At 38.0% G+C, this 24,139-nt stretch overlaps 1 protein-coding gene across 1 annotated transcript in view; it reads left to right on the top strand.

The window, feature by feature from the left end:
• The window catches only part of RFX7 (regulatory factor X7), a gene marked incomplete at its 5' end in the record, with an annotated part of 149,997 nt that overhangs the window by 112,855 nt on the left and 13,003 nt on the right, over positions 1 to 24,139 (top strand). Inside the window, one exon of the mRNA XM_082647706.1 lies at positions 23,487 to 23,621. Coding sequence (XP_082503832.1) covers positions 23,487 to 23,621 — 135 coding nt within the window. The remainder of the gene's footprint in view (positions 1 to 23,486; positions 23,622 to 24,139) is intronic.

Raw genomic sequence — 24,139 nt, 5'->3', positions numbered from 1 at the left:
CCCTGCCTTTTCATTGGGAAGTTTAATCCATTTACATTTAATGTAACTACTGATGATATTTACATTTGCTATTTTTGTATTTGTTTTCTATATGTTTTATGTCTGTTCCTCAATTCTGTCATTACTAACTTGTTTTGTGATAAATGGGCATTTTCTAATAAACCATTTTAAACCCCTTCATGTTTCTTTTACTATAGTTGTGTATTTTAAATTATTTTCTTCTGTGGCTGTCCTGGAGATTACAGTTAACACTTATTTGGATTAAAACCAACTTAATTTCAAAAATACATAAAAACTTTTGCTCCTATATATCTCTGTTATCTTCCCCACCCCCATTTATCTTATACATTGTGTACCCATTCAACACAGATTTATATTTGGTGCTTTATGTAGTTGTCTTTTAGATCAGATAGGAGAATAAAGGAGTTACAAACAAAAAATACATTTAGACTGTATTTTATATTTACCTATGTAGTTACCTTTAATGGTGTTCTTTATTTCTTAATGTGGATTTGAATGACTGTTTACTGTCCTTTCATTTAAGCCTAAATGACTCCCTATGGGACCAGTCTGCTACTGATGAATTCTCATATTTTTGTCTGTCCATTGAAGTCTCTACTCAGTTCACTTAATAGTCAGCTGTTGATTGGACAGAGATTTCCTTAAACATCTTAAACCAATAAATCAGTCTTTGCCAGAGGGCTCTGTGTGCATGTTGGGGTACACCATAAACTCTCAAGCAGTTGACAGCTCTTCCTTAGCCTTCACTTCCTGCTTTTTTGGAGCCTTCACTTCCTGCTTTTTTTTAGCAAAAGGTTAGAGCTTAGGGACTTCTTGGGTCTTGAATTGCACATAACTCTTTGCATGTACATGGCTTTCTAGATTCCCAGGAGTATGTTGGAGCTTTTCAAAGCTTCTTTGGACATCTTACTTCCCAGCTTTGCCTTTTAAACTTTTTGGTTAGTCTATTGTTTGCCCTAATTGATAGCCACTGTCTCAGGCTGTCACGAAGTTAAGATACTTGCCTATAATTTTTTTTAACAACTTATTTTCCCCATCCTTCCACCCCGACAAAGGAGAAAGCTTTTCACAGTGGGCACGTTCCAACACAGGTCAAATACAACCAGTAGGTGGGGTCTACCTAGGATCTACCACACAAGACAAATAATGAGTCTTTGGGATGAGCTTTGAGAGAGCTCTAGCTGTGTTATATTTCTTCTGGTGGCCACCCAAACTAGGAATACGGGCTGTTACTTTTCAAGACTACTGCTGAAGAATGGGGTATTTTATGGAGAAGTGAATCTTAATGGTCCTTACTCTGCAATGTTCATTGATGTTTCACCAAAACTATAAAATTGAAATTCATAAATGTTAAAGGACCAGAAATGGTATATGCAGTTCTGAGTGCCACACTTCATTGAAGTTAACTGAAATGATACAGCAAATGGAATAGCCGTTTCAAACATAAATAAAATTGTTCAGCCTAGAAGATGAAGACCTCTATACTTCCTTTAAAAGTCTACAATCATAAACTATGAAAGACTCATTCTAAATTATATTTAATATTAACCATTGCTACAGAATAAAGTTCAACACCTTTATTTTTCAGAGGAAGGCAGAATTATATGGTAGAGAAAGATTAGACTTTGGAACTAGCCACATCAAAGTTTGAGACTAATTTAAAGTGTACTGGGGTTTGTAGCCATAGGCAGGTCCTTAATCTTTAGTGTCAGTTGCTTTCTATCCCTTTGTGAAATGTAAAGATACTATACTGTTTTTATTAAGGTTTAATTAAAACCATATATATATAATGTTTGTCACAATGCCTAGAGCATAGTAAGCCCTCAATATGTGGCAGCAGTTGTTACTCAAACTCTTCCACAACCCAACATTTTGGCCTACCTGGTGTAATCCTTATTTTGTATAAACTTCTTCCCCCTCCTTCTTTTTCCTCACCATTCATCCTACACCTTAGCTCTTTTGAACTTACTGAGATTTCAGAAGCACACCCTCCTCTTCTCAGTTTTTGTTCACACTCCTCTACACGAATCACCCCCTCCCACACTAACACCCATATGATTAAATCTGCTTGTTTTTTAAGGCCCAGTTTAAATCCACTTTCTCCATATACGATTATATCCGCAATGACCTAAGTTAAAATTACTCTCTACTCTTTGATCACATTACACCTTTTTTGTATCTCTCTTACCATTTATTTACAGTGTTTTATGTAACTTTCTTTGAGGTGTAACATACACATAGAAAAGTACACACCTTGTAAGTGTACAACTTAATAAATTTTCACGCAGTGAGTATGCATGTATTACTAGCTTCCAGATCAAGAAACTGAGCATCGCCATTATCCCAGAGGCCCCTTGTGTCCTCTTCCAGTCACTACCCTTCCCACCACCTCCACCCCACCCTTGCCAAGAGCAACTGCTCTCCTGGCTTCTAAACACCGTGGATTAGCTTTGCTTGTTTTAGAACATTGTATGAATGAAATTATACAATGATCAACATTTTGTTTGTAAGATTCAAGCATTTTGCTTTCTGTAGTTTTGGTTCATTCGTTCTAATTGTTGTTTAGTATTCTGTTTATGAATATATACCACAATTTCTTTTTCCATTCTACTGTGTATGGACATTAGGTTTTTTTCCCATTTGGGTTTTAATTTGCATTTCCTTGATGACTAAATAAAGTTGACTGATTTTTTAATATTTTTTTTGGCCGGTCGGATATCCTTTTTCATGAAGGACCTATTTAAGTCTTTATTTTTCTCTCCTGTATAATCTTTAAAGGCAGGTAAATATATCACACTCATCATTAACTGCTGACATAGTTTCTAGAAGAATGCCATACTGTATACATCATAGCTTTATATATTTATTGATTGGAAACTTTATGCAGCAGATTAAATTGGGAACTGATCGATGTTCTTCAGAAGGAAGATGTTGCACTGCCACCAGTTAACAAATATATATTGAATACCCATTGTATAAAACTCTGCTTGGCCCATTGGTGATAGAAGAACCATTCACTAATGAACTTGCAAGTCATCTTTACTTCTCTATTCTTTTGTTTCTTCATCTATAACATGGTGTGAATACACAAGATGATGTTGGAGTTTGTTGGGGGTTTTTAAATGTAGACAACCTTGTTCCTGTCTGAACTTACCATTTTACTAAAATTATTTCAGAAATGTTTGAAACTATTGAAGAAAAATTGTAGTAAAATTGGATTTGAGTGGAAACTCAAAGAACAGAAATGGTTGATCAGGAATTAATTGACTCAAGGCCCACTGCTTCAGTATTTTTGTTCATTCTTAATCTGTATGCAGAAACTACATTCATATAATCTGAATATTTTATGTGAGGTTAATTTAAAACAAAGAAAAACTGAGACAATCTAGAAATGAAAGTAAGCATACCAGTATAGTTTGCACTATATACAGAGATATTTTTTTTAATTAAAAAAAAAGCTACAATCCAAATTGAGCAAAAGGATAATTGTTTTAAATGGCTCTTTTATAAGCAATAGTGAGAAATCAAGTCTTTTTTAAGAAATAATAAAAGCAGAAATATTTACTTTTTATTATTAAAAAATTGACACAAATTCCTTTTTAAAATATTGAGGATTTATCAGTGACTACACCTGAGGTTTATATTCTTTTATTAGTAATTTTTAAACTTTGCAATAAGATCCTTGACATACCAATCATGATTCATCATGGCTGAGTCTTTTTCATGGGATTGTTACCTAAAATCATGTCAGCTAATAATCCCATGAAAAAGGAAAGGCAAGTTGGAAGGAAAAACCTGGTTACTAAGGTCATACATGATCATTATGATCATTTGTTTATATATACATGGTAGTTTATTTATTTTTATTTTTTAAATAGATCTTTATTGGAGTATAATTGCTTCAGAATACTGTGTTGGTTTCTGTTGCACAACAGAGCAAATCAGCCATATGCATAACACATGTCCCCATATCCCTGCCCTCTTGAGCCTCCCTCCCATCCTCCCTATCCCACCCCTCTAGGTCATCACAAAGCACTGAGCCTATCTCCCTGTGCTATGCTGCTGCTTCCCACCAGCCAACTGTTTTACATTCGGTAGTGTATATATGTTGATGCTACTCTCACTTCGTCCCAGCTTCCCCCTCCCACCCCATGTCCTCAAGTCCATTCTCTGTGTCTACCTCTTTATTCCTGCCCTGCAACTAGGTTCATCAGTACCTTTTTTTTTTTTTTAGATTCCATATATATGCGTTAGCATACGGTATTTGATATTTGTTTTTCTCTTTCTGACTTACTTCACTCTGTATAACAGACTCTAAGTCCATCCACCTCACTACAAATAACTCAATTTTGTTTCTTTTTATGGCTGAGTAATATTCCATTTTATATATGTGCCACATCTTCTTTATCTATTCATCTGTCAATAGACATTTAGGTTGGTTCCATGTCCTGGCTATTGTAAATGGTGCTGCAGTGAACATTGTGGTACGTGTCTCTTTTTGAATTATAGTTTTTTCAGGGTATATGCCCAGTACTGGGATTGCTGGGTCATATGGTAGTTCTATTTTTAGATTTTTAAGGAACTGCTATACTGTTTTCCATAGTGGTTGTATCAATTTACATTCCCACCAAAAGTGGAGGAAGGTTCACTTTTCACCACACCCTTTCCAGCATTTATTGTTTCTAGATATTTTGATTCTGACCAGCGTGAGGTGTTACCTCATTGTAGTTTTGATTTGCATTTCTCTAATAATTAGTGATGTTGAGCATCTTTTCATGTGCCTCTTGGACATCTGTATGTCATCCTTGGTGAAATGTCTGTTTAAGTCTTCCACCCATTTTTTAACTGGATTGGTTTTTTTTTGATATTGAGCTCCATGAGGTTTTTGTATATTTTGGAGATTAATCCTTTGTCTGTTGTTTCATTTGCAAATATTTTCTCCCATTCTGAGGGTTGTCTTTTTGTCTTGTTTATAGTTTCCTTTGCTGTGCAAAAAGCTTTTAAGTTTAATTAAGTCCCATTTGTTTATTTTTGTTTTTATTTCCGTTACTCTAGGAGGTGGGTCAAAAAAGATCTTGCGGGCTTCCCTGGTGGCGCAGTGGTTGAGGGTCCACCTGCCGACACAGGGGACACGGGTTCGTGTCCCGGTCTGGGAGGATCCCACGTGCCGCGGAGCGGCTGGGCCCATGAGCCATGGCCGCTGGGGCTGCGCGTCCAGAGCCTGTGCTCCGCAACGGGAGAGGCCACAAACAGTGAGAAGCCCACGTACTGAGAAAAAAAAAAAAGATCTTGCTGTGGTTTATGTCCAAGAGTGTTTTTCCTATGCCTCCCTCAAAGAGTTTTATAGTGTCTGTCTTACATTTAAGTCTTTAATCCATTTGGAGTTTATTTTTGGTGTATGGTGTTAGAGAGTGTTCTAATTTCATTCTTTTAAACATAGCCGTCCAGTTTTCCCAGCACACTTATTGAAGAGGCTGTCTTTTCTCTATTGTATGTTCTTGACTCCTTTGTCGTAAATTAGTTGCCCATATGTCCGTGGCTTTATCTCTGGGCATCTATCCTGTACTATTGATCTATATTTCTGTTTTTGTGCCAGTACCATACTGTCTTGATTACTGTAGCTTTGTGGTATCGTTCAAAGTCAGGGAGCCTGATTCCTCCAACTCCGTTTTTCATTCTCAAGATTGCTTTGGCTATTCAGGGTCTTTTGTATTTCCATACGGATTGTAAAATTTTTTGTTCTAATTCTGTGAAGAATGCCATTGGTAGCTTGATAGGGATTGCATTGAATCTGTAAGTCACTTTGGGTAGTGTAGTCATTTTCAGTGTTGATTCTTCCAATCCAAGAACATGGTATATTTCTCCATCTGTTTATGTCATCTTGGATTTCTTTCATCAGTGTTTTATAGTTTTCTGTGGACAAGTCTTTCACCTCCTTAGGCAGGTTTATTCCTAGGTATTTTATTCTTTTTATTGCAATGGTAAATGGGAGTTTTCCTTAATTTCTCTTTCTGCTTTTTCATTGTTGGTGTATAGGAATGCCAGAGATTTCTGTGCATTAATTTTGTATCTGGCAACCTTACCAAATTCATTGATTAGCTCTAGTAGATTTCTGGTGGCATCTTCAGGATTTTCCATGTATAGTATCATGTGATCAACAAACAGTGACAGTTTTACCTCTTATTTTCCAACTTGTATTCCTTTTATTTCCTTTTCTTCTCTGATTGCTGTGGCTAGGACTTCCAAAACTATGTTGAATAATAGTGGCAAGAGTGGACGTCCTTGTCTTGTTCCTGATCTTAGTGGAAATGCTTTCAGTTTTTCACCATTGAGTATGATGCTTGCTGTGGGTTTGTCATATATGGCTTTTATTATGTGGAGGTAGGTTCCCTCTATGCCTATTTTCTGGAGAGTTTTTATCATAAATGGATGTTGAATTGTGTCAAAAGCTTTTTCTGCATGTATTGAGATGATCATATGGGTTTTTTTCCTAATTTGTTAATATGGTGTATCACATTGATTGATTTGCATATATTGAAGAATCCTTGCATCCCTGGAATAAGTCTCACTTGATCATGGTGTATGATCCTTGTAACGTGCTGTTGGGTTCTGTTTGCTAGTATTTTGTTCAGATTTTTGCATCTATGTTCATCAGTGATATTGCTCTGTAATTTTCTTTTTTTGTGATATCTTTTTCTGGTTTTGGTATCAGGGTGATGGCTTTGTAGAATGAATTTGGGAGTGTTTCTCCCACTGCAATTTTTTGGAAGAGTTTGAGAAGGATTGGTGTTAGCTCTTCTCTAAATGTTTGATAGAATTTGCCTGTGAAGCCATCAGGTCCTGGACTTTTGTTTGTTGGAAGATTTTTAATTACGTTTTCAATTTCATTACTTGTAATATGTCTGTTTATATTTTCTAATTCTTCCTGGTTCAATCTGGAAGATTGTACCTTTCCAAGAATTTTTCCGTTTCTTCATGGTTGTCCATTTTATTGGCATATAGTTGTTTGTAGTAGTGTCTTATAATCCTTTGTATTTCTGCAGTGTCAGTGGTGATTTCTCCTTTTTCATTTCTAATTTTATTGATTTGCATCCTCTCCCTTTTTTTCTTGATGACTTTGGCTAAGGGTTTATCAATTTTATCTTCTCAAAGAACCAGCTTTTAGTTTTATTGAACTTTGCTATTGTTTTCTCCGTTTCTATTGAATTTATTTCTACTCTATATGATTTCTTTCCTTCTACTGATTTTGGGTTTTCTTTGTTCTTCTTTCTCTGGTTGTTTTAAGTGTAGGCTTAGATTGTTTATTTGAGATTTTTCTTGTTTCTTGAGGTGAGATTGAATTGCTATAAGCTTCCCTATTAGAACTGCTTTTGCTGCGTCCCATAGGTTTTGTGTTGTCCTGTTTTTATTGTCATTTGTTTTTATGTATTTTTTTATTTCTTCTTTGATTTCTTCAGTGATCTCTTGGTTATTTAGTAGCACACTGTTTAGCCTTCATGTATTTGTGTATTTTACAATTTTTTTCCTGTAATTGATTTCCAATCTCATAGCGTTATGGTCAGAAAAGATGCTTGATATGATTTCAATTTTCTTTCATTTTCCGAGGCTTGATTTGTCACCCGAGATGTGATCTATCCTGGAGAATGTTCCATGTGCACTTGAGAAGAAAGTGTAATCTGCTGTTTTTGGATGGAATGTCCTATAAATATCAATTAAATCTATCTGGTCTATTGTGTCATTTAAAGCTCCTGTTTCCTTATTAATTTTCTGTTTGGATGGTTGTCCATTGGTGTAAGTGAGGAGTTAAAGTCCCCCACTATTACTGTGTTACTGTCGATTTCCTCTTTTATAGCTGTTAGCAGTTGCCTTATGTATTGAGGTGCTCCTATGTTGGGTGCATATATATTTATAGTTATATCTTCTTGTATTGATCCCTTGATCATTACGTAGTGTCCTTCCTTGTCTCTTACAACTATCTTTATTTTAAAAGTCTATTTTATCTGATATGAATATGGCTACTCCAGCTTTCTTTTGATTTCCATTTGCATGGAATATCTTTTTCCATCCTCTCATTTTGAGTCTATATGTGTCCCTAGGTCTGAAGTGAGTCTCTTGTAGACAACATATATATGGGTCTTTTTTTTGTATCCATTCAGCCAGTCTGTCTCTTTTGGTTGGGGCATTTAATCCATTTACATTCAAGGTTGTTATGGATATGTGTGCTCCTATGACCATTTTCTTAATTGTTTTTGTGGGTCTCTTTCTTCTCTTGTGTTTCCTGCCTAGAGAAGTTTCTTTAGCATTTGTTTTAAAGCTGGCTTGGTGGTGCTCATTTCTCTTAGCTTTTGCTTGCCTGAAAAGCTTTTGACTTCATCGAATCTGAATGAGATCCTTGCTGGGTAGAGTAATCTTCGTTGTAGGTTTTTCTCTTTCATCACTTTAAGTATATCCTGCCACTCCCTTCTGGCCTGCAGAGTTTCCGCTGAAAAATCAGCTGATAACCTCATGGGGATTCCTTTGTGTGTTACTTTTTGTTTTTCCCTTGCTGCTTTTAATATCTTTTCTTTGAATTTAATCTTTGTTAGTTTGATTAATATGTATCTTGGTGTGTTTTGCCTAGGGTTTATCCTGTATGGGACTCACTGTACTTCCTGGACTTGGGTGACTATTTCCTTTCCCATGTTAGGGAAGTTTTTAGCTATAATCTCTTCAAATATTTTCTCACACCCTTTCTTTTTCTCTTCTTTTTCTGGGAATCCTATAATTCAAATGTTGTTGCGTTTAGTGTTGTCCCAGAGGTCTCTGAGATTGTCTTCCATTCTTTTCATTCTTTTTTCTTTAATCTTCTCCTTGGCAGTTATTTCCACCATTTTGTCTTCCTGCTCCCATATTCGTTCTTCTGCCTCAGTTATTCTGTATTGATGCCTTTAGTGTGTTTTTCATTTCATATTGTGTTGTTCATCTCTGTTTGCTTGGTCTTTAGTTCTTCTAGATCTTTGTTAAACATTTCTTTTATTTTCTCAGTTTGTACCTCCATTCTCTTTCTGAGAGTCTGGATCATCTTTACTGTCATTACTCTGAATTCTTTTTCAGGTAGAGTGCCTATTTCCTCTTCATTCATTTGGTCTTGTAGGTTTTTACCTTGCTCCTTCAACTGTGACATATTGTTTTGCCATCTCTTTTTCTTTTTTCTTTGTTTTTTTTGATGGGTGGGATTGTGTTCCTGTTTTACTGGTTGTTTGGCCTGAGGCTTCCAACACTGGGTGTTGTCGGCTGTTGGGTAGAGCTGGGTCTTGGTGCTGAGATGAGGAACTTTGTGAGACCTCATTCTGATGAATATTCCCTGGGGTCTGAGGTTCTCTGTTAGTCCAGTAGTTCGGACTCGGAGCTCCCACCACAGGAGCTTCGGCCCGACCTCTGGCTCGTGAACCAAGATCCCGCAAGCTGCGTGGGATGGCAAACAAAACAAAACAAAACAAAAAAGCAATTACAAAGTAAAAAATAAAATTAGACTAGGAAAGTAACAGATATGTTAGAAAGAACTTAAAAATAAAAATATAGATGAATAAACAACCAGAAGGTACATCAGTACCACAATAGTAAGAAAGGGGATGGGGGAAAAGAAAAAAAGTTGCGGGGGGGAGGCCTTGGCTGTGGAGGGGGAGGCTGAAACAAGGGTGAGGTTTGGGTTGTGGGCAGGGCCTATGCTTAGGACCCACAGGGCTGGAAAAGGCCCTGGGGTCTGTGGGGGTTGGAGCTTAGTTAAGCTCAAGGAACAGAAGGGGCCCAGACATGCCCCCACCCCTGGTCTCAGAGGGCAGAGGACCTCACCTGGGATCCCAGCAGGCTTCCTGGGCTCGAGTGGGCGGGGTAAAAGCCCTCCTCTCCTCTCCTGCTCCTCCGGTCTGGGAGGGCCTCTCCCGCCTGTCTTTCCTGATCTCCCCAGCCTCTCTCCTATGCCCCAAGAACCAACGTGGCAGCGGGGACAGGGGGGCCTCAGAGGACAGGGACTGGCCTGGGAGCTCAGCAGGCTCCCAGGCCCGAGTAGGTGGGGCAGTCGCCCTCCACTTCTCTCCCGTTCCTCTTGGAGGGCCCCTCCTGCCTGCCTCTCTTGATCTCCCTGGTCTCAAGGGTGCCGATCCTGTCTGGCCTCCACTGCCCTCCCCCCTCAGTCCCCCCATGTCCTACTGGTTCACTTGAGGGTTCCTCCTATCTCCTTGGGCATCAGTGTTCCCCACCAGCAGCCAGCAGGTGTCCTAGTTGTGGGGAGATGCTCTATTTCTTCTTTAAATTAATTATGTTGACTTCAAAGTAATCTTTTAAGTATATTGTTTATTATGTAGTTACCACAAAAAGAAGATTTACCACGTGAATTTCAAAGGTGATGTTTGATCTTAGTCTAAGCTCGGCTTAATAGTACTATTAACAGCTCTTAATTTCTCTCCAGGGCCTAGACTAGAAGACACCATAACTAACCAACAGTCTTATGCAGTGCTTTTCCAGCTGTGCTATTCCCTGGGGCACCAAACCTTCATGTACTTTACACTGTGTACTTCTGCAGTGTTCTCTGAGTGTTCCTGTCAAATGCCAGACTCTGGTGGACTTTAGCCATGCCTCAGACTCAGCTGTGTATTAGTGTTCTGTCCAGAACCTGGAACAATAAGAAAAATCAAATCTCTTTATGATCAAGGTCAGGCCCCTTCAAAGAGTTTTCTCTCCAGAGACTCGATCTAATTGTACCTTAAAATTATTGGAGGATTTCAACAACTGTTATACTTTCAAAGGCTCAGGCTAATTAGACGTTTGACCGTATTACTTTTACCTCATTTATGTATTACCTAGCGAATGTATTATTTGCTTAATACTTGTAAGAGAATATAATTCTACCATGTCTTTGGGACCTTTCTAAATTCCATCTTTTATTGTCATCTGTAATACATGAATGTTAATAATACTATAGGTTTTGGTAAGAAAAAGACTCCTAATAGAAATTAATAAGTTCTTCTCTTTAGAAGTATTAGAAAAACTTTCAGTGATATAATTTTCGTTGCTTTCCAAGCCATTCAGTTTGCTTACACTCACTGATTAGTAACAAAATCTTCTCACGTATAAAATGAGTGGATTAGGCTAGATGAGCAAATTCTTTCCAGATTCACCTCTCTATGCAAGTGTCTCATTTATAAAATGTGTATAATAAAAAATACTTGGGGAGAACAGTTCAAGATCTTGATGCAGGAAGCTCTTGAACTCATCTCCTCCCATGGACACACTGAGTCTCCAGCTACATATGGAAAATTTCCTCTTTAAAAAAACCTAAAGGCTGGCCGAGTGACGACTACACATCAGACAAACAAGAAGAAAGCCACATGAAGCAGGTAGGGGAGGCTCAGACACAATCTTGCCATAAACCCCACCAGTGACACAGCAACCTCCAATCAAGAGGGAACTCAAAACCCGGAGCTTCTCATTAGGAGCGAAGGGTTCACACTCCACATTGCACACCCCAAGTTTTAAGACCTGCACCTGAGAGATGAACCCTCAAAAAAACATATAATTTTGAAAACCAGTGGGGCTCACAGCCCGAGAACCACAAGACTATAAGGTTCTGAGACATGGCTATTGGAGGGCCTACACACTCGGACTTACCTGCCCCAGGGGCCAGCTCAGAGTCAGCCTGTCTTGCCCAGACATAAGGGAAGGAGGATCACCTACTTATATTAAAGCATCAGCCTGAGGGGTAGGCATCCGATTGAAGACACATCTAGGAGACAGCTGGAACACTGTCCAGGGACAGAGACTTGCAGGTGCTATCTTTGCAGTCTCTCTTTGCTGTGCTCCAGAATATCAGTATCTCCCAGAAGGGAGCTACTACATGTATCTGGTGCCCTGATTTTTGCAGTTTCCGCCCAGGAGACACGTCTTAATTGCCTTGCTTTGGAGGCCAGGGGAGCTTGTGTTCCCGGTCCAATGGAACTGTAACAAACAGTCACCCAGAAAGGAGATCTTACACCCTTGTCTGGCACCCTGATTTTTGTGGCTGCTGCCAGAGGATACCTCTACATAGCATGGCACCGGTGCCAGTGGGGCTTACAGTAAAGGGTCCCACAGGACTGTAACCAACAGAGAAAGAGTTCTTCAACAGCTACCACCTCTAGGCACAGCAGCAGTCACAGACCCAAGAGTTCAGTTTTTCTGTAGAGACCTGTTACCCAGCTGTCACGGCTGCAGCCTGAGGGGCAGGCTTCTACTTAACCGTGTATCTAGCAGCTGATTGTAATCCTTTTCGGAGACCTCAGAGGGCTGGTGCTATCTTCGTGCTCTCCCTCTGCCACACTCCTGAATGCCAGTGTGCCCCCAGGGGGAGCTTTCCATTCATCTGGCAGCCTGGTTTTTGTAGCCATTGCCCAGGGGATGCCCCTAAATCAACTGGCTCTGGTAGCCGGGGGGGCTTGCATTCCTGGGTCATTCCAAAGTAATGTGGCAGTTGGAAAGACAGTTCTTGGCCAGGTACCACCTCCAAGGCACTGCACAGACGGCAGACTGGGACACCGCCTCCCATCCCCAGTTTTTCTGTGAAGGAAGCCTCTGCTTTCCTCGAGCTTTGGCCTAAGGGGTAGGCTTCAGGTTTGGCATATGTCTAGTGGCCTACAGAGCTACTCTCAAGGAACAGATGTAGTCTTGCCTCTTTCCCTCTGCCTTGCTCCAGCTCACCAGTATCTCATACACTTGTCAGGAGCCCTGATTTTTGCAACTTCCCAAGTGACACCTCCAGATTGCTTGGCTCTGGTGGCAAGCAGGGTTTATGCTATAGTCATACTGGACTATATATACTTGCATACTTTTAAAAGCTGCTGCCTGAGGGTCCAACTTCCAGTCAGCCTGATTTTAGGTGCTGAGATCCTCCCTTCTGGGACCTTGATAGGTCTTGGTACATACCTAACTACTGGGAGCTATTAAAGATATAATAAGCTGCTTGGACAAGCACAAAAGTTTAAGGGACAACCAAGACCTAGGACAGAGTTGAACAACAAGTTTCATCTCCTACATCCTTCAAGACTGGGAGGGGTGGTAGTTTCATCTACTGCATAGAAACCAACACAGAGTTAAGCAAAATGAAGAAACAAAGGAATATGTTCCAGGGACTTCCCTGGTGGCACAGTGGTTAAGAATCTGCATGCCAGTGCAGGGGACATGGGTTCGAGCCCTGGTCCATGAAGATCCCATATGCTGCTTAGCAACTAAGCCCGTGCGCCACAACTATTGAGCCTGCGCTCTAGAGCCTGCAAGTCACAACTACTGAGCCTGAGAGCCACAACTACTGAAACCCGTGCGCCTAGAGCCCATGCTCCACAAGAGAAGCCACCACAATGAGAAACCCGTGCACCACAACAAAGAGTAGCCCCCGCTTGCCACAACTAGAGAAAGCCCACGCACAGCAACGAAGACCCAATGCAGCCAAAAATAAATAAATAAATAAATTTTAAAAATATATATATGTGTTCCAAATGAAAGAACAAGGTAAAACCTCAGCAAAAATTCTTAATAAAATGGAGATAAGACACATTATAATTAAAATGTCAGAAGTTAAAGACATGGAGAGAATCTTAAAAGCAGCAAGAAAAAACAACTAGTTATGTACAAGCAGACCCTCATAAGATTACCTGCAGATTGGTCAGCAGAAACTTCACAAGCCTTTGGGATTGGCACAATATATTCAAAATGCTAAAAGGAAAAAAATCTCCATCTGTGATCAAGAATACTCTGTCCAGCAAAGTTATCATTCAGAATGGAAGGAGAGATAAAGAGATTTTAAACCAAGCAAAAGCTAAAGGAGTTTATCACCCATGAACCAGCCTTACAAGAAATGTTAAAGGGACTTCTATAAGCTCTAAAGAAAGGGTACTAACTAGTAACAAGAAAACATATGAAAGAATAAGTGTCACTGAGAAAGTAAATATATAGTAAATGTAATGGGTTAGTTATAAAGCTAGTATGAAGATAAAAAAACAAGTAGTAAAACTATGATTATAATAACTAATGGATACAGAAGATTAAAAGATATAAAATGTGACATAAAACATTGGAGGGCAGAGTAAAAACGCTGAACTTCAGAATGTAATCAAATTTAAGGTGTTAACCACCTGAAGTAGACTGTTAAAAGTTTTTATATGTAAGCCTTATGGTAACCATAAAGCAAAAACCTATAGTAAATTCACAAAAGATAGAGAGAAAGCAGTACAAGCATATCACTAAAGAAGGTCATCAGACTACAAAGAAAGAGAGCAAGAGCAAGAGAGGAAGCACAAAAACTTCCAGAAAACAAATAAGATGGCAATAAGTACATACCTGTCAATAATTACTTTAAATGTAAATTTACTAACTCCTTCAATCAAAAGACAGAGTGGCTGAATAGATAAAAAACAAAACCCATTTATATGCTACCTACAGGAGACTTGCTTTAGATATAAGGACACACAGAGACTTGAAAGTGAAGGGATAGAAAATATTCCATGAAAACAGAAACCAAAATAAGCTGGGGTAGCTATACTTTTATCAAAATTGACTTTCAAACAAAGGCTATATAATAAGAGACAAAGAAGACATTATATTATATTGGGCCAACCCAACAAGAAGATAAAACATTTATAAAATATTTTTGTATCCAACTTAGGGGGACCTAAATATGTAAAGCATATATTAACAAACTTGAAGTGAGAAACAGACACCAGTACAACAATAGTAGCAGACTCTAATGCCCCCTTTACCTCAGTGGATAGATCATCCAGACAGAAAATCAATAAGGAAACATCATCCTTAAAAGACACAGTAAGGGCTTCCCTGGTGGCGCAGTGGTTGAGGGTCCGCCTGCCGATGCAGGGGACACGGGTTTGTGCCCCAGTCCAGGAAGATCCCACATGCCACGGAGCAGCTGGGCCCGTGAGCCATGGCCTCTGAGCCTGCGCGTCCAGAGCCTGTGCTCCACAACGGGAGGCCACAACAGTGAGAGGCCTGCATACTGAAAAAAAAAAAAAAAAAAAAAAAAAAAAGGCACAGTAGACCAGATATACTTAACAGATATATAAAAGACATTCCATCCAAAAACAAGAGAATACGTTCTTTTCAAATACAGATGGAACATTCTCCAGGATAGATCATATGTTAAGCCACAAGACAAAGTCTTAATAAATGTAAGAGAATTGACATCATGTCAAGCATCTCTTCCAACCACAGCGGTATGAATCTAGAAATCAATTACATGAAGAAAAGTGTAAAGTTCACAAATATGTGGAACTTAAACAACATGCTACTTGAACAACCAATGAGTCAAAGAAGAAATCGAAAGAGAAATAAAAAATACTTTGAGACTAATGAAAATGGGAATATAACAAAGTTTATGGAATACAGTAAAAGCAGTTCTAAGAGGAAAGTTAATGGCAATAAATGCCTACCTTAAGAAACAAGAAGAGTCTCAAATAAACAACCTTACTTTTCACCTCACTAGATAAAGAAGAATAAAGCCTAAAGTTACTAGAAGGAAAAAAATAACAAAGGTTAGAGCAGAAATAAATGAAAGAGACAATAGAAAATATCAATGAAAATAAGAGCTGGTTCTCTGAAAAGATAAACAATACTGAAAAACCGTAAGCTAGACTCACCAAGAAAAAAAGAGAGGACTCAAATAAATAACAACAGAAGTGAAGAGAAGATGGTACAACTGATAGCACAGAATACAAAGGATCATACGAGACTACTTTGAACAGTTATATGCCAACATATTGAACAACCTAGAAGAAATGGATAAACTCCTAGAAACATACAACCTACCAAGACTGAATCATGAAGAAATAGAAAATCTGACCCAACTGATTACTAGTAAGGAGACGGAATCACTAATCAAAAACCTGCCAACAAACAAAAGTCCAGGACCAGGCAGGTTCACTGGTGAATTCCACCAAACATTCAAAGAAGAATTACTACCTATCCTTCTCAAACTCTTCCAAAAAATAGAAGGGGTGGAAACTCTTCCAAACTCATTTTGTGAGGCCAGCATTACCCTGATCCCCAAACTGGACAAGGATGCCACAAAAAAAGAAAATTACAGGCCAGTATTCCTGATGAATACAGGTGTAAAAAATATTAGCAAACAATTCAACAATACATTGAAAGGATCATACGCCATGATCAAGTGGGATTTATTCTAGAGATGCAAGGCTGGCTCAACATTCACAAATCAGTCAATGTGATTCAACACATTAACAAAATGAAGGATAAAAATCATATGATCGTTTCCATAGCTACAGGAAAAGCATTTGACAAAAATCAACATTCATTTATGATAACAACTCAACAAAGTGGCTATGAAGGGAATGTACCCCAACATAACAGAAGCCATATATTGTACAACAAGCCCACAGTCAACATCATACTCAAAAATTGAAAGCTTTTCCTGTAAGATTAGGAACAAGACAGGGATGCCCACTTTTGCCACTTTTATTCAGCATAGTGTTGGGAGTCTTAGCCAGAGCAATTAGGCAAGAACAAGAAATAAAAGGCATCCATATTGGAAAGGAGGGAGTAAAACTGTCACCATTTGCAGGTGACGTGACGTTATATATAGAAAACCCTGAAGACTCCAACAAAAAAACTTCTAGAACGAATAAACAAATTGAGTAATGTTGCAGGATACAAAATCAATACACGAAAATCTTTTGCATTTCTACACACTAATAACAAACTATCAGAAAGCAAAATTAAGAAAACAATCCCATTTCCAACTGCATTAAAAAGGATAAAATACCTAGGATTACATTTAACCAAAGATGTTCAAGACCTGCATACTGAAAACTACAAGACATCAAGGAGAGTAGTTGAAGAAGGCACAAATAAGTGGAGAGATATTTTGTGCTCATGGATTGGGAGAATTAATAGTGTTAAAATGTCCATACTACCCAAAGCAGTCTACAGATTCAATACAATCCCTATCAAAATTCCAATAGCATTTTTCACAGAAATAGAACAAAGAATTCTAAAATTTTTATGAAACCACAAAAGACCTCAAGCGGCCAAAGCAATCTTGAGAAAGACGAACAAACGTGTAAGCATCACACTCCCTGATTTCAAGCTCTATTTCATATCTATAGTAATTAAAGCAGTATGGTATTGGCATAAAGACAAACACATAGTTGAATGGAGCAGAATAGAGAGCCCAGAAATAAACCCACACATATGTGATCAATTAATTTACAACAGAGGAGCCAAAATTAGTGGGGTAAGGACAGTCTCTCCAATAAATGGAGTTGAGAAAACTGGAGAGCCACATGCAAAAGAGTGAAACTGGAACACTATCTTATACTGTACAGGAAAATCAACTCAAAATGGATTAAAGACTTGAACATAAGATCTGAAATCATAAAACTCCTAGAAGAAAACATAGGTAGCAAGCTCCTTGACATAGGTCTTGGCGATGATTTCTTTAATCTGACACCAAAAATAAAATTTTTTAAAAGCAAAGATAAAAAGTGGAACTATATCAAACCAAACAACTTCCACACAGCAAAGAAAACCATCAACCAAATAAAAAGGTAACCTACTGAATGGGAGAAAATATTTGCAAGTCATATATCTGTTAAGGGGTTAATATTCAAAGTGTATAAAAAACTCATACAACTCAATAACGGAAAAAAAAAAAAGTAATTCGATTTTAAAATGGGGTAGAACATCTCAATAGACATTTTCCAAAGAAGACATAAAGATGGACAACAGGTACGTGAAAAGATGCTTAACATCACAAATCATCAGGGAAATGAAAAAACCACAATGAGATATCACCTCACACCTGTCAGAATGGCTGTTATCAAAAAGAACTCAAATAACAAGTGTTGGTGAGGATGTGGAGAAAATTGAACCCTCGTGCACTGTTGGTAGGAATATAAATTGGTGCAGCCACTATGAAAAACAGTATGGAGGTTCCTCAAAAAATTAAAAATACAACTATCATATGATCCAGAGTTCCACTTCTGGGTATATATCTGACAAATGAAACACTAACTCAAAAAGATAAGCACCTTCATATTCACTGCAGCACTGTTTACAATAGCCAAGACATGGAAACAACCTAAGTGTCCAATGATGAATGAATGGATAAAGAAATTGTGTGTATATACAGTGGAATATTATTCAGCTGTAAAAAAGAATGAAATCTTTCCATTTGCAGCAACATGGATGGACCTCAAGGGCATTATGCTAAGTGAAATAAGTCAGACAGAGAAAGACGAATACAATGTGATCTCTCTTACATGTTGAAACTAAAAATCCCTTTAAAAAAAAAGCTAACAGATATAGATAATATATTGTTTGTTGTCAAAAGATGATGGTAGAGGGTGGGAGAGATGAGTGAACTTGGTCAAGAGGTTAAAAATAAAAAATCTTGAAATCATACATTAAGTCAGAAGTATATGCCTTGAATTGTAGGAGTCCATAGGCAAATTAGAATTTTTGGTGCACAAATTGAAAGCATGTTCTTATAAATAAAAGCAGTTGGACTTTATAACATTTTATACACATGCTGTTTTCTTTATTTTCTACATAATAGTGTAAGGATTATCTTTTGCATCAGTCTTTTTATAGGTAATAATGTGTCATTGCAAGGAGACAGCTTAATTGCATTCTAGGAGCTACTGTCACCATCCTCATTAACTGGCATTTAGGCAGTATAGGTAACATATACTTTATGTATACTAAAGTATGTGTGAATGTTTTCATATAAATAATGTTGAGGCCATTTTTTTTAACATCTGTAAGAAAATAGGGGCTTATTTATAATGGGTTTTGAAATTTAATGTCTCAAAAGAACTATAAAAACAGCTTCACAGGAAAAAAACAAAAAAAAAACAAAAAAACAACCTGCCTCAAGGTGGTTGGGGGGATTAATTGATGTAACACATACAAAGCAGTCCAAAACTGTCCAGGTATTGTTATGTATCCTATGACTATATTTTGCCACAAGTCTTTTATGATTTTTATTTGTATTTTTGTACCTTTAAGCAGTGTTTACCTTTAACTTAATAGTTTATTTGTAAATGGTATGAATAAACATTGAAGACTGACTTGCTACTGAGGATTTTGAGTGACATGTTCATGGCCATATTAAATATTAAGCTTAATTTCAAAGTCTGTAAAGCATACTTTTAAAAAAAGAGCAAGACCAAAGGAAAAATCTCATTTTAAGAATGGCATTAGAGTGTTAGTTATCCTGTGAACAGAACATTCTCTGTACCTTCCCCTTTTTTGAGTCTTGCATAAATATAATCTGACGCTGAGTTAGGTGTTAACTGACACCATATCTTGCTTGATCAACCTGCAGTTTAGTTATGAAGCAGGAAAACAAGGTGTAAACTATCCAAGATCTCCACATGGCCTGGAATGACCTATGGCATCTTATATAGCCCTGGTTTCAAAATTATGAATAGATAGCCTATAAATACTTAATTATATTAAACAGTGTCACTGAATGTCTAGAACTTCTCAATGGGGAAGAGGCTGTAATAAGTTATTTTTCTTTGAAAATTAGAACCACTGAAAATTGGATAGGCCAGGTCACAATATAGAGCCCTTCCTATCAGGAGAAGTGTTCAGAGGTAACCCATCATTCAGGAGGATAGCCATTTCCACACCTGGCAGGAAGTTGAACTATACAACCTTCTGAACTCATTTCCAGTTCATTAATTTCACAAAATTAAAGAAATTGATGACCTGTCTGGGTATTGTCATTGTTACTTTCAAATTGAGGCGCTCTTTATTTTCTCTTTGACATGTAAGGTGTCAACGTATAGAGTCTTGAACCATAAGCAGTTTTATTCTTAACATTGCCTACTATATGATTCAGGAGGTATAATTTGAGTTGTTTATTATATGTCTCCAAAGTATTGGGTTGGCCAAAAAGTGCCTTCGGTTTTAAGTAAAAATAAAAGACATTTTTCATTTTCACCAAGAACTTTATGGAACAACGTATTCACCTTCTGCCATTTTTCAGGCAACTTCATAATTCCATCTTCCCAAAACTTTATCTTTTTGAGCAAAGAACTGTTCCAGGTGCCTTTTACAGTCTTCCAGGGAATTGAAATTTTTTCCATTAAGAGGATTTTGTAAAGACCAAAATAAATGGAAATCTGAAGGTGCAATGTCTGTTGAATATGGTGGATGAATCAGAACTTCCCAGCCAAGCTGTAATAGTTTTTGCCTGGTCATCAGAGAAACATGTGGTCTTGCATTGTCCTGATGGAAGATTCTGTGTTTTCTGTTGACTAGTTCTGGATGCTTTTCGTGGAGTGCTGCTTTCAGTTGGTCTAATTGGGAACTTGTTTGACTTAATCTTTGATTTTCCAGAAGGAGTTCATAATAGAGGACTCCCTTCCAATACCACCATATACACAACATCACCTTCTTTGGGTGAAGACCGGCCTTTGGTGTGGTTGGTGGTGGTTCATTTCGCTTGCCCCATGATCTGTTCTGTTTCACATTATTGTACGGTATCCACTTTTCATCGCCCATCACAGTTTGTTTTAAAAACAGAGCGTTTTCGTTATGTTTTAGTAGAGAATCACATGTGGAAATACGGTCAAGAAGGTTTTTTTCGCTTAACTTATGTGGAACCCAAACATGAAAGCGATGAACATAACCAAGCTGGTGCAAATGATTTTCAGCGCTTGATTTGGATATTTTGAGTATGTCTGCTATCTCCCACGTGGGATGACGTTGATTGATCTCAATTAGTATCTCTATTTGATCACTATCAACTTCAATTGTCTACCCAACCGTGGAACATTGTCCAACGAGAAATCTCCAGCACAGAACTTCGCAAACCACTTTTGACACCTTCAGTCAGTCACAGCACCTTCTCCATGTGCTGCACAAATCTTTTTTTGCATTTCGGTTGCGTTTTTACCTTTCTTGAAATAATGTTGCTTTTTTTCTTCCATCTTCAATATTAAAATGGCTACACAAAAATTCACCAGTTTTGATGTCTTTTTTTAAGTGCACGCTGATATGACAGCTGTCACATACAATCTAACAAAATTGTTTTGAATGAAGTTAAAGACAATAAGTGCTACTAGAGCCATCTTACAGAAAAAACCAAACGAACCTTTTGGCCAACCGATACTTTATATATTTATCCACTAAAGAGTATTTTAAAGGTAAGTTCATTGTTATCCTTCCAAATAGTGAATTCCCTGCTTCTAGTGGAATAAATAAGAATCAAAAACCAGATGAAACTAGATGGTCACATTCTGAAATCACACTCAGGATTAGTTCAGTTTGACAAACAAATTTTGCATTCATCATCCTGATACTTAATTTTGTCAACCTTCCACCTACCCCTTCTGCCAAAATAAAGAACTTCGGTATACTAATATAATGGAAAAAATATCAAAACCTAAATCACAAAAGGAGAAGAGAATGGATATTATATCTCTCATTAGACTCATTGCTTTGATTCTCTTTATTTGGTTTCAGTTTTTTTAGGCCCCTCTGCCAGTGCTGTCATAGGAGCCAGTGGGCACTGTTTTCTTTTTTGCTTTGTTTGTTTTATGTGTTTCTTTAAGGTTTCTTGTCATTTTAAATGTGACATACTTATTAAGTCATATTTAAAGTCATTTTAAGTTGTATGTCATATTAAGGTTTAATGTGACACGTGGGCATAATATGACTCTTCAGTCTTGTTCCGAGTGCTAAGAATACAGTGATGAACCAGATAGATATGGTCACTGCCCTGGTTGAACTTACAGTCTAATGGAGGATACATAACAAATAAATTGGCTGTTACATAATTTTAAGTCAGGCATTGAAAAGAAAGTACACACACAAGGAATATGGTGAGGGTATGGCAGGAGAGCACTGCTTTAGATAGGGTAGTCAGTAGAGACCCTTTCAAAATCATAACAAGCAGGGGCTTGAAGGGTAAGAAAATATTCCAGGTAGAGGAAACAAGTATCAAGTCCCTAAGGTGTAAAAGAGATCATTCACATTTTCTTTCTGCGCTGGTTTAAACCATAAAGATGACCAATTTAACTTGCTACTGAGATGGTTATGATTTGATGCAATTGATTTAAATTGTCAGCCCCCCAAAATAGTCACTCCTTCACTTTGTGCTTTAAACCTTGGCCCCCAGACACTTGGAGTATTAGTCTCAACTTACATATGATGTATCTGATATTTCTTATAGAGGGAGTTTTCGATACATATTAGCTCCTTTCCCTTCTCCCTACTGTGCAGCATTGTTGAGAATGCACTTGCCAGGCAACTCTTCTCCTTCCCCTCAGCCCCACCCCCAGCAGAAGTGTGTGGTATTTGGTGCTGGGATAGGGAGGGCACAATCAAGAAAAACACCAGTCTTCAGACCTACCCTGTTCTCTCTATTAAGTCTCCCAGGGGTCCCAACCTTCTCCTGAGTCTACCAATTTGACTTCTGGAATTCAGGTCACTTCAAGAATGTTGCCAGGGTATTCAGCCATCTACAAGAACTCAAGTCCCAGTTACTGTTATATGCTGCCCATTCCAGGGGTTTTCCTTCTTCATCCTAAACCTCTCTCCTTGGCTCTCTACTGCATGACTGCTTCATCAAGAAGCTGCTCTAGTTGATGCTGAAATGGGGGATGAGCTGGGGAGATTTGATTGAGTTATTTTGGAATTCCTCTGACTTGCTCTTTGGTAGCGGTTCTCCTCATAACTGTTGGCCTTGGTAGCCAGAACAGGACATGGCATTTTCCTGCTGCTGAACTGGTAGAGAAGGAATTGGCCTTTTACCCATGACTGGCAGCTGTATAGAAAAACAGAACACCTGATCTAGTAGTAGGTGAGACTTGGCTTGTTTCCCTGGTCCCACTTGAAGTTACTGCCTTACAAGGTACCTTCTCCTTGCAATAATGGGGGAGGGGGGGTGAGAACACTGTGCCTTCATTTTTTTCCCTTATTGGTAAAATGAGAGTGTTGGTATAGATGATCCCTAAGGTCCCTTTTAGTTCTAATACATCGTGTTTCTATTCCAAACCATGTAGTAGTTTTGTCTCTAATGTCTGACACACATAATGTTTACATTGGAAATTATTCCAGTATGTGAGCTTGATATATATGTGGAAACGTATAGCCTTACTGGTCGAGCCTGGATATTCTCATTTCAGAATGCACGTTTGGATTGTAGCTGGAAAACTTTGTACTGCCAATGTCTTACTGCAAGTTTTTGCTATTAAAAGCAGTAGTACTGTGTACCCTGAGGATGAAACAAGCTAAGTAAGCCTGAGTTAGTCTTTAAAGAAGGATGAGCATGTATCAATGAAATTTGTGGTGAATGACTTGAAGATGTGTTTTTTCACTTTGTCATAGGGGTCAAATTGGACTGAAATAACGCTGTGCTAATATGATTCTGAATTCTGTTGCTCTCTCTGAATTGATCCCTCCTTCTTTTGCAGGAGCTATTGTGACAATCTTGGTTACCATCCATTAAGTGCTGCTGACTTTGGAAAGATCATGAAAAATGTCTTTCCAAACATGAAGGCACGTCGTCTGGGCACGAGAGGCAAATCTAAATATCCTTTACCAGAATGGTTTTTAGTAATCTCTTTAAGTTCTCCCTTATTACAGAACATCTGCTGCTGTAGTTCAACTAGCAACTATATTTAGAAATAAATTTAAATCAACAAATATAAACGACTCAAAAGTACTTAGAATAATTGTAAATTGTATTTTCCCAGCTGTTTATCACACTGCAAGAGAAATAACAAATAGTGGTTATTAGGATTGTGATAGATTTCACCTTACTCTGTCACTATAATGTGTTCTCAATGGTCTGATCTTCTTTTCCTTAACAATAGAATTACTAAGGCACGCCACAGTACAGCAGTTGTAAATTATATCAGTGAAAGTGGAGAAAGATGTTAGTTTATCATCTTTCCTTCCTCTAATTTAGAAACATAGGGATCTCTTTGGCAATATATACAACATTCAAACAATTTTTTTGTGGAACTTGTGCTGTAGGATTAGTGTTCTCTTTGTATTTTCATCCAACCCTTTAAAGGCTGTATTAAAATTAAAGCCAGGGCATAGAAAAGGCCCCTCTCATGAT

The sequence above is a fragment of the Grampus griseus genome (assembly GCF_964374135.1).
Source record: "Grampus griseus genome assembly, chromosome: 2".
Lineage (NCBI taxonomy): Eukaryota > Metazoa > Chordata > Mammalia > Artiodactyla > Delphinidae > Grampus > Grampus griseus.
The sequence above is the reverse complement of the archived record's forward strand: the minus strand, read 5'-3'. Positions and strand labels throughout refer to the sequence as shown.